The following is an 11525-nucleotide window of genomic DNA, read 5'->3' on the forward strand; positions in this document are numbered from 1 at the left end:
GATGCAGGGGACACGGGTTCGTGTCCCGGTCCAGGAAGATCCCATATGCCGCGGAGCGGCTAGGCCCATGAGCCATGGCCGCTGAGCCTACGCGTCCGGAGCCTGTGCTCCACAACGGGAGAGGCCACAACAGTGAGAGGCCCGCATACCGCAAAAAAAAAAAAAAAAAAAAAAAGGACAAACACCGTATGATTTTACTCATATGTGGAATCTAAAAAACAAAACAAACGAACAAATGTAACTAAACAGAAACAGACTCATAGATACAGAGAACTAACAGGTGGTTGCCAAAGGGGGCAGGGTGGGGGGATGAGAGAAATAGGTGAAAGAGATTGAAATTTACAAACTTGCAGTTACAAAATAAATGAATCACTGGTATGAAATGTACAGTGTGAGGAATATAGTCAATTAACTATGTAATATCTTTGTATGGTGACAGATCATAACTAGACATACCATGTGATCATTTTGAAATGTCTAGAAATATTGAATCACTATGTTGTGTTGTAGGTCAATTATATTTCAAAAACAAACAAACATAGAAAAAGAGATCAGATTTGTGGTGAAGAGAGGGGGAATTGGATGAAGGCAGTCAAAAGGCACAAATTTATCTTACTTATAAGATAAATAAGTAATAGGGATGTAATGTACAGCTTGATAATTAACACTGCTGTATGTTATATATGAAAGTTGTTGAGAGTAAATCCTAAGAGTCTTCATCACAAGAAAAAAATTTTTCTCTATTTCTTTAATTCTGTACCTATATGATGATGGGTGTTTGCTAAACTTACTGTGATAATCACTTCATGATATATGTAAATCAAATCATCAGCATGCTGTACACCTTAAATTTATACAGTGTTGTATGTCAATTATACCTCAATGAAACTAGAAGAAAGAAATAAATTCCTTGAAAAGCAATGATGAACCTAAATAAACGTAGGTTCCTATCATTTTCGTGTCTTGAAATACAATATTGTAAAGATGTCAATTATCTCCAAATTAATACATGGATTCAATATTAATTTTGAAATTCCAACAAGTTGTTATTGGTGGAAGTTGACAAGACAATTTTGAAGTGTATATGGAAATGAAAAGGGTCAGGAATAGGGAGAAAATCTTACTGGAGGACAATGCAGAGGACCTGCAGTACCCAATGTCAACATTTATCATGAAGCTACAATAACTAAGGAATTGTGGTGTTGGTATAAGGATGGACACACAGACCCATAAGACAGACCCAGTCAGGATAAAGGATAAAGGTGACATTGCAGTGTAGACACGGGAAGATGGCTTTTCAAGAAAAAGTACTGAGTCATTTGGGTATCAATATAAGAAAAAATAGATCTAGATCCTTACTTCACACCACTCATAAATATCAATTCCTAGAACAATGTGAATTCGACATATGAAAGATAAAACAACAAAATTCCCAGAAGATAACTTAGGAGAAAATTTGCATGACTCTGGTGTAGGCAAAGATTTCTCAAGTAGAACACATAAACACAGATCATAAGGCAAGAAACTAAAAAGGCAAACCACAGACTGAGGGCAAATATATCTGGTAAAGGACTCATATCCAGAACATATAGTGACCTTCTGCAAATCAGTAAGAACAAAAGACACCCAATAATCAAAAAATGGGTAAAAGACTTGTACGGGCATTTCACAAAAGCTATCCTATAAGCAATTGAAAAAAAAAAAAACTTGAAATGTCACTGCTCATCAGGAAAATGCTAATTAAAAGCACAATGGGACCCCTTACATGCCTACCAGAATGGCTAAAATTAAAGACTGGCGACACCTGTGTTGGTGAGGACATGGAGCCCTGGAACTCTGGTTCGCCGCTAATGAGAATGGAAATCTGTGCAACTTTGGAAAACCGAGAAGCAGTGTTTACTGAAGCTGAACCTACACGTACCTCGTGACCCAGCAATTCCGCTCCGTGGTGTATGTGCTCCATGGAGATGTGAACACGTCCACCAACCGACACGTACCACAGTGTTCAAAGCCACAGAACAAGCAGCAGCCCAAGGCAGGCACAATCCAAGTGCCCACTGGCAGTAGGGTGGACGGAGACTGTGGCAACTCCAAGGTGGCAACAAAGGTAGCAAATCTCAGCCCCACGTGCATGGATCAACCTCATGGATTAATGCTGAGCAGAAGGAACCAGACACCAAAGAGGCCACGCATGTGACTCCATGTACGTAAAGCTCAGAAAGAGCCAAGACCAGGGTGTGCCGTGGGAGGTGTGTGCTTTGGGGAGGAATGTGGAAAATGACAGCAGCGTGGTGCTCAGTGTACCCCCCACGCCACACGCTCAGGTTGTGGGAATCAGATTGATAGTGTGACGGCGTCCCCTCCCAGAGCAGCGTGGCGCTCCTGTGTAGAGGAGCCGGTGCCACATTCCCTGCCTCTGAGCAGCACATGTAAGAGACGAACGCTCGTGGCCATGGGAGCTGTGCTTGGCCCCTTCGGACATGCTTTCAGGTCTGCACGAAGACCAGAGGTTGGGACTGACATATACACGCTACCGTGTATAAATTAGATAAGTAATCAGAACCTACAGTATAGCACAGGGAACTCTACTCAGGGCTCTGTCATGACCTAAATGGGAAGGAAAACGAAAAAAGAGCAGATACATGTATAGGTATAACTGATTCACCTTGCTGTACAGCAGAAACTAACACAACATTGTAAAGAAACTATACTCCAATAAAAATTAATTTAAAGAAAAAAGAGACCAGAAGGGGGTGGCTGCCTGCCTCTCTCCTCTGCACAGAAATCAAAGCGTCCACTACTTCTTTGTGGGGCACAGGACTCTGGCTGGTCCCCCAGCAGCATTCCCAAAAACTGATGGTGAAATGAGAGGTCCATCCTGCCATGACAAGCTCCCAGTGACAATAGAATGAAGGGTAGAAGCTCTCCTGGTCGCCTGGGCCAGGTACCACTGTCCCCTGCCCCACCACAGCCTCGAAGACCCCTGAGCAAGACCCCCATACACCCTGGAGGCAGTGGGGCCAGAGCCGCTGTGTGCTTTCCTGGGCCAGAGCTTATGTCAGCTTTGTGGTTTGTCCTCAGACCTTCTCAGCAGGGGGTCAGTGAGCTTCTTTCATGTACTTTTTTTTTTTTTTTAAACAGAGCTGGAAGAATCAGTCTCCCTAACTTCAGACTACACTACAAAGCTACAGTAATCAAGATAGTATGGTCCTGGCACAAAAACAGAAATACAGATCAATGGAACAGGATAGAAAGCCCAGAGATAAACCCATGCACATATCGGTCACCTTATTTTTGCCACGCACATACGGTCACCTTATTTTTGATAAAGTAGGCAAGACTACACAATGGAGAAAAGACAGTCTCTTCAATCAGTGGTGCTGGGAAAACTGGACAGCTACATGTAAAAGAATGAGATTAGAACACTCCCTAACACCATACACACAAATGAACTCGAAATGGATTAAAGACCTAAATGTAAGGCCAGACACTATAAAACTTTCATGCACTTTTAAATGACGTTTTCATCTCTTCTCAGCCTTTGGCAACACAATTCTTCCACTTAAACCTGAAAAGCATTTTGCAGTTGTCCTGAGGAAAGAAAAAATAAAACCCACACAATTGGATTTACCTGGAGATCCCTGAGCTTTTTTGGAAAAGAGGCAAAAGCTTCAAGGGCTCCGTGCCCATAGTTGACAAAGTTCCATAACAGATAACACCCTGGGGGTCGGGGAGATGGATCTCGGGCCGCTGCAGGCCTCGCGCCCTGGTGCAGCCCTTCAGAACAAAATGATTATGATTTGCATAATGGGATTTCTGTGGAAATCACAATTAATCTTAAGTTTCACATTAGCGAGTGTGTAGGAACCCTTTCGCTTCAGCAGTTTTTCATCGGAAACCACCATGCTGCCCGAAGACCACTGCAGGAGGCTGGGGACTAGCCATGGCCCGTGGAGCATCCTGCAGGAATCCGATCCAAGGCCAAGAGAGGCGCGGACAGGCTGGCAGTGCGGGAGCAGGGGTGGGGTGGGGGTCAGGGGGCAAGAATGGGTTTAACAGGACTCTGTGGTTTTGCTATGCTGGGCCCAGGGTGGCAGACCTGGGGGTCCAGGCTGGGAGGGGCAGCCTGGCCAGGTGTGGGACCACAACTGCAGGACTGTGGTTTGAACGATAGCCCAAAATGACCGCTCACTTTGTGTTTCATGCCCTACGGTAAGGACCAGGGAGCCGAAACCATCCTCGGTGGGGCCCCCTCAATTTTTTCCAAATGGCCTCACAGGTCCTTGGGGCTCCAGCTCGATTCCAAATGGCTCCCCAGGGGCTGGACTCCCCCAGCCCACCGGCACCCCACAGTCCAGCTCCAGCCCCGTCCCCCCTCCCCGCCCACCAGCCCCTCAGGCACCCCAGGGCACGGCCTTGAAACCCCGTCTCCAAACCCACAGTCTTGGAACCCGGAGCCTCTGGGGTCCCCAGGGCCTCATGCCTCAACCACACATCCCAGCACCGGCCAGAAGGAGGCCTAGTTTCTGGAAGGCTCCAGGTGGTGGAACGCAGGCCGGGAGCCACATGCTCCCAGGGCGGGGCCGCCCGCGGCTCGGGGAGGGGGCAGTGCACACAAAGCCCCCATTCTCCTCGCCACTGCCCTCTCTCCAGGGAACGGAGAGCCATGTCCAGATTTTCTGAGAAGGTTTCCTGTCCTGTGCCGGATGCTGCTCCCGCCAAAGCGCCTTTGTCCCCTGCTTCCTGGCCACCTCCGCCTCCATAAACACCTTAAACCTCACGGCCTGGGGGCTGTGGGGTCAGCAGTGCTCGACCACCCAGCCCACGGCCGGCCTGCAGCCCCCAGGGCCCTGCTTCTGCCTTTGCCGTCTGTGCTCAGGACGGGCCGGGTGAGGGCAGTGACCCCTCCTGGCTCCGGGGGTGGCAGAGGAGAGGGCCTTGACCCCCATCCACCCAGGTCCCCGGTCTCTATGCGGGACTGGACCTGCCTGTCGAGGGCAGTTGGAGGGTTACCCGTCGGGTGCTGGGTGCTGACACTGCCTGGCTGGCACGCGGGGTGGCAGCCAGGTCCGTGTCCCTCACGTGTGTGTGCACAGTCAGCCCGCACGAGGCCACACGCAGGCCACGCGGCGCCCCAGCACCAGGTTGAGGCCACTTTAAACAGCAAAATCACCAAAGAAAAGCCCAGAAACGTGGAAAACTCGGCACCAGGTAGGCCACGGGAAGGACCCTTGTCCCCACTGTGAGCCGAAGCTCACCCGGGGACACGTGACTCGTGACTCAAAGTTTTCACGGCCCCCCACGTGTCTGTGAGTGACCACGGAAGTGCCACGGGACGGATGTGGCGGCCGCAGATAACCATCAGAAAGGAGGCGAAACCGGAAGCACCGAGTCCGTGAATGAGGAGGGTCGATGGTGCTATATCCCCCGACGGTACACTCTGAAAGGGTGAGTGGTGTGATGCGTGATGACATCTCAAAAAGAACATGAAATAACATAAAATAAAGCCCGTCGGGAAGAAACGAAAAACCCCAAACGGCAAGCACACTCTTGCTGGCGACACAGAGACCGGCCCCAGGACCCACTGGCCCTCAGCCCAACCCCTCAGAGAAGCCCCCCCTCACCCCATACTTGTCCGGGAGGCCTGGTGCCCCCTCGGCGCTGCCCCCCGGCCCCCGGCCGCCGGGAAAGCGTCAGAGACGGTCACCCGAGGACCATCCTCACACCCGCTGGCTCCCAGCCTCTTCTGGCTGTATTAGGGAGAGTATGTTTTATTAATACCGGATATTAAAGTTTAATGCTGTGATTACAGGGGACAAATGGGACTTTCGAGGAGTATTAGAGCTCCAAAGTGAGCCTGCGAGGGAGAGGGACGTTCGTCACGGCCCAGCAGGGCGGCCGCCCCGTCCATCACGCCCTCTGCCAGACTCCAGCTGTAATTGCCCCTGCGGTGTTCCTGCGGGGTCAGCCTCACCCCAGGGCTCTGAGGCCATGCGGGGGGTACGTGGACGAGGCCAGGGCACCAAGGTCCCCTCTCGCCCTGTGGACTGAGCCCGTGGGCAGCACGGCATCCCTGGTTTGCCATCTGGGCCCCTCGGGCCCTCCCCACCCCCTTCGTGGGTCTGGCGCCTCGGAAGCTCGGGTCCGGCAGGGTGGGGAGGGCGCTGGGGCTGCTGGAGGAGGGTTCCAGAAAGGGGAGAGCGCTGACCACCACGGCGCCCGACTAGCCCCTCTGGGCAGAGGAACTGGGGTACAGAGCCCCCAGACGTGGCTTCAAGGCTAGGCCGCAGCTCACACTTCAGCTCAGGCAGCCGGACGTATCCCACCTGCTGGCCAACCAGCAAACCGGACGTCTGCCTCCTGCCTCCCTGCCCCCCACGCTGACTGCAGCTCACACTTCCCTCCTCCGACGGGCCGTGCCGCCTCTGCCCCCCCGACAACAGCCCGACACACACGCCTTCGTTCTGCACAGGTGCCCGTCCATACGTATTGTGGGCTCAGTGAAATCAACCAACGCTTTGGGAGCGACGCTGCTGGTCATGAAAAGACCTGGTGACCCGGCCCCAGCGCGGGCGTCTCAGCAGCATCCACGCTCACCAACTCAAAGACGAGAAACAGTTCCTGCCGCTCCGCCCACAACCGTGGCAGACATCACCAATCGATGGCCAGGTGCCTCTCTGTCGAGCTCAGACCCAGCCAGAGCCCTCCCGCCCACGGTGTGATCACAGCAGGCGTGCGAGGAGAAACCTGGCCAGATATCCGACCTTCATGTGGGAAACAGAACTGTGGGGGGGGCAGCCTGGAGACCCTCAGTGTCCCCTCGGGAAGGAAGCAAGAACGCAGACTTCCCACGCAGCTCTGCTCTTGGCCGCGCTCACACAGCCACCCCCGGGCCCCAGGGTCCAGCACAGAGCTGGAGGCAGCAGGTGCCTAATCAGTGTCTGTGGGTGGCCGTGAGCAGCCCTGTGTAAGGAGCCTCTGTGAAGTGTCTGCCTCCTGCCAGGGACCTGGGGAGACCTCAGAGGGTCCCCCCACCCCGACCCAGGCAGGCCCAGCCTGGGTCCCCTTCGGCCCAGGTCCCGTGAGGGCGAGGGCCCGCTATGAGGACCCCGTGCTGCCTCCCCCGGGGAGCTCAGGCCGCCTCAGGGGATGGGAGCAGCTTGGTTCTGGGGCTCTGGGTGTCCGGGGGCGCAGGCTGAGGGGAGGGCCAGCGGGAAAAGCAGCTCTGGAAGGCTCCGCAGACGGGAACCATTATCCACGGCCACTGGGCCTGTCCTGGGAAGTAGTTAGTGTAAAAAGTAGCAGGAGGGGTGAGTGGAAACAGAGCCTCCCAGCAAAGTGGCCCCACGGGGAGTGACCTCCCCCAGAGGTGACCGCTTGGCCACAGCAGCATGCACAGGTGGAGACCCCAGCAGGGGACCGAACCTGCTCCGAGCCCCGGGATCCGGTCTTCAAGGCGGGAGCCAGGGTGGAGCAGGGGGAGCTCAGGGCCGAGGGGCCAGGGGGAAGTCTGGGAGGCAGGATACCCAGGGGCCGCTGCAGCAGCTCTTCCCTCCCGAGTGCCCCTGACCTCGGCTCAGCGCTGGCTGGGGTGGGGCTCCGCGTCCCAGCAGCTCAGAGCCCCAACAGAACGGGAGCGCACAGCCAGAAATGCCCAGAGAAACTCCGGGGAGGCCCTCGGTCCGTGGCACCCATCCCTCCTGGGTGTCCCCGAGCAGCCCTGATTTCACAGAAGCACCGGCTGGAGCCTCGGCTCAGCCCTCACCTGGAAGAGCCCAGCGGGGCAGTCGTGAGGCAGCACCGGGCTGGGGGTTTTAGTTGGTGTGATGTCGCTGGCAGCTCAGTAGCTGGCATCCAGGATGTAGCGGTCCTCCACGGGCACCCGCACCCCTTCCTTGCGACTCGAGGGGTTACAGAGAAGCAGCTGCGGTGGCTCAGGCAGGGGCAGGGGTGGCTGGCAGCCAGGTGGGGGCTGGAGGAAGGTTGCTGCTCACTGGAGACTGTTGTACATTCTAAACTTTGCATTATGTTTTTAAAAATAAAATTCGATTAAAAGTAAATATCCTCACGCTTGTCTGACTGTATATACCTCTCACCCAAGAAATGCTATTTGCCCCCGAAACAGGGAAGGGGGAACGTGTGTCACAGAGACCTGGGACCGCCTCTCTGTGTCAAAAGATTGTATCTAAAGCAGGAGGACGGCGCCGGAATTTCAAAGACTCCCGTGTGATACGGTAGCCACTAGCTGTCCGTGGTGATTTCAATTTAAATTAATTAAAATAAATACAATTTAAAATCCAGCTCCAGAGTCACACTCGCCGCATCTCAAACGCTCTCCTGCCACACGGGGCCGTGGCCGCCCTTGCGGGCGGCGCGGATCCAGGACGTTCCTGGCATCGCAGAGAGCTCAGAAGCACGGCGCTGGGCGCCCTTGGCCACCAAGGCAGGCTGTCTAGCGCCACCCCCCAGACTTCGCAGGGCTCTCCTGTGGAGGTGGTAGGAGCTCGACACGAGTCCAGAGAGCCACATCCTCATTCGACGCCCACGTTGGTGCAGCGGTGCCCCGGGAGCTGTGGGCACAGCCGGACCAGGGAAGGGGCTGGTCGGGGGCCGGGGGGAGGCGTGCCTGAAGGCGGTGGAATACTGATGAGCGAGAGCAGAAGACGGTCGAGGTACCTGGTCAGCACAGACCCTGGAGCGGGGAGCCCTCCTAGGGGGCGGGGCAGGGAAGATGCGGACCAAGCTGCGCACAGACCCCAGGTACCAGACCGAGGGATCTCGATGGCCTCGCACTTCCGGGCCGGCCAACTTCTCGAGGACTCTGACGGGCAGAAAGGCTTTGAGAGGGAGGTCCAGACCCCGTGGAAGTCAGAGGCGAGGGGACCTGGGACGGACCCTGGGAGGTCTGTGCCTTGCAGGACAGCGTGTGCTGGGCGCCCCACGGCGGGGAGCCGGGACCCCGCAGAGCCTGGTGGTCTCGGGGTCTCCGTGCCTCCAACCCCGAAACCCCCAAGCAGAACCCCCGAGGCCCGGGTCTCCCCCTTTCTCACCTGGGCCTGCTGACCATTACTTAAAGCTGGAAGGACCAAATAATGCACCTAAAGAGACCCCTGTCCTCGTGGTGTGTTTTTTATTTAATTTTCCAACGAACACACTCTTTTATCATCCAAAACCGTGAAAGTAAATTAAGAAGAAATGGGTTTCTCTCAATTAGGCTCAGCATTGCTTTGAGTAACTGCCTATAATTCTATTTAATGAAAAAATAAAATCATTATTCCACGTCTCCCCCGCCCTGTCACAGACCAACAGACGGCCTCCATTACCCTGCACCGTAGATTTATTTAATTAGAAAAATATTTTGTTTTCTCTGATTCTCTGGGAAAAGAAAAAAAAAAGAAAACCCTCCAGGCACAGAATTAATCAGATCTGTTACCTGGTGGTTAATGGTCCCTCCACCAGGCACCCCTCCGTCCACGCCACCGTTCCCACCCCGGCATTTCCACCCAAATCTGGATGGACCCCGCCCACAGGCCGCCCCCGTGCCTCCCTGGCCGTGTCTGCTAAACTCAGATGCCAAGATCCTCGCTGCCGGGCTGGGGACCCCCATGGCAGGCACATGAGGAAAGGGGCCAAATTCTTCTGTCGCCAGAAAATATCAGTCCTCTGGGCACGTACATAATGCGCAGGAAGCTGGCCGGGACACACACGTGCTGCTGGTTAAGACGAGCACCCCCTGTGACGGTGCCAGTCCGGGAAGCGGACCCCCGCCCAGAGGCCTCCTCTGGCCCCCAGGGACGGGAGCTGGCCTGGGTGGCGGGAGAGAGACCAGCCAATGGTACGGAAGCTCTCCCTCCCTCCCTCCACAGGGGGTGAAGCGGGATCCAGGCTCAGGCCCCAGTGACCCCGTGGGGTGACCTCAAGTGACTCCCCCCCGCCCGGGGCCTCAGCGTCCTCACTGCCCTGAAGGCACGTCCCTTACAGGGCCCCCAGGGCCACTGTTCTGGCACTTTGGGCCACCTGGGCCCCTTCTCACAGACCCCAAGTAGCGACGTCCTCAGGGTCCGTCGGGGGGGCGGAGGAGGGTGACCGAGCAGGGCTGTCCTTGCCTTCAGGCCAGGGGAGTCTGGACGAGCACGGCTCCCGGGCCCGGCTCCCGGGAGGCTCGACAGACACCGCGAGCCGGGGGTGAGGGGAGCAGCCAGGTCACGGGGCTCTCAGCCCTACAGGTTCCTCCCTCCCCGCGCCGCTTCCCTTCCCTCTCCCCCCTCCTCTCCCACACGGCCTCCTCCAGAGCCGGCCACGTCACAGCGCCCCTTCGTCCACTTGGGGAGGTGGGAACCTTCACGAGGGCATCCTCTTTGCCCTCAAGCCGCCCAACCAGAGTGAAGGTGGGCGCTCCCAGAGGTGGGAGGTCCGTGTCTCCTTCCTGGGGGCTCTGGGGCCCGCCCGCAGCCCGCTGACTCGTCTGGAGGCCAAGCCTGGGACCTGGCCCCTCCCGGCCAGCCTGCGCACAGGGGGCGGTCAGGAGTACGGCTTCCCCGGCGTGGAGGTACGTCAGCCCCGCCGGGCCGAGGTCAGGCACGCGGCTGCGACCCCAGCCCCCCAGGGCAGGGAGAGCTGTGACTGGCCCCGAGCCGGACCCCACTCACACCACAGGTGGCCCGACAGGGGACAGGGTGAGGGTCACCAGCAGACAGACTTACTTGGGGGCGGTTTACTTGCCTTAACGGAGCTCCAGCTAGGGACCCCGCCTGCACCGCCCCGAAGCTCAGGCCTCCCTTCTGGCCAGTTGGGGCCTAGCCCATTAGGACTCCACCATCTCACCCTCAGCTCAGGCCTGTGTCCACAACCCCGGCCCCTCCCCTCACAGCTCCTCGAGGATGGGACCAAGGTCTCCCCAGCCGACCTAAGAGGGGGACGCCCACAGGTCCAGTCTCCACCGCCTAAACCACAGCCACCCACGCGATGGACTCCGGGCAGTGTGGACAGCCTGGGGGACCGAAGATCAGAAGGAGCTTTCCCCAAAGCCCCCACCAGCCCCGGGAGGACAGGGTGTGGGGACGCAGGGCCGTGCTCTGAAGCCCAGGCCGCTTAGCGGGCGTGTGGTGGCAGCTTCAGCTCAGGGAGCAGGGCTCCCCCGGGGTGAGGACGGGGCGCGCCCAGGAGAGAAGTCCACCCACCTGCTGCCTGGAAGCCGGTGCCACCCTGTCACCTGTGACCGTGTGGTCCCCGCGCACCCTGCTCACAGGGACTTGTGTCCCAAGCCTCGGGACACCCTGATATGTCCCTTACCCAGCCCCGAAGGGCTTGGAAGTGGCATCTGGCTGAGTTCCTATTCTGTTCCGCGGGGTCTGGACTTCGTAACTTTCCTGGACACACAGGCACAGGCTCAGCGCAGCGCAGCGAGCCTGCCCGCCTCGCTCCCCCCAGACGCAGCCTGTGGCGTCACAGGGCAGAGAACTTCTCTACCCAAGGCCACAGGAAGGGGGGCTTACAGAGGAAAAGCTGGCCCTGGAGTCAGGGAA

At 56.5% G+C, this 11525-nt stretch overlaps 1 protein-coding gene across 1 annotated transcript in view; it reads right to left on the minus strand.

The window, feature by feature from the left end:
* Positions 1-7840: 7840 nt before the first annotated feature.
* The window catches only part of MMEL1 (membrane metalloendopeptidase like 1), a 52624-nt gene continuing 48939 nt past the window's right edge, over positions 7841-11525 (minus strand). Inside the window, 4 exon segments of the mRNA XM_028484271.1 lie at positions 7841-7954; positions 8332-8485; positions 8765-8821; positions 10278-10504. Coding sequence (XP_028340072.1) covers positions 7841-7954; positions 8332-8485; positions 8765-8821; positions 10278-10504 — 552 coding nt within the window.

This window comes from Physeter macrocephalus, chromosome 3 (assembly GCF_002837175.3).
Source record: "Physeter macrocephalus isolate SW-GA chromosome 3, ASM283717v5, whole genome shotgun sequence".
NCBI lineage: Eukaryota > Metazoa > Chordata > Mammalia > Artiodactyla > Physeteridae > Physeter > Physeter macrocephalus.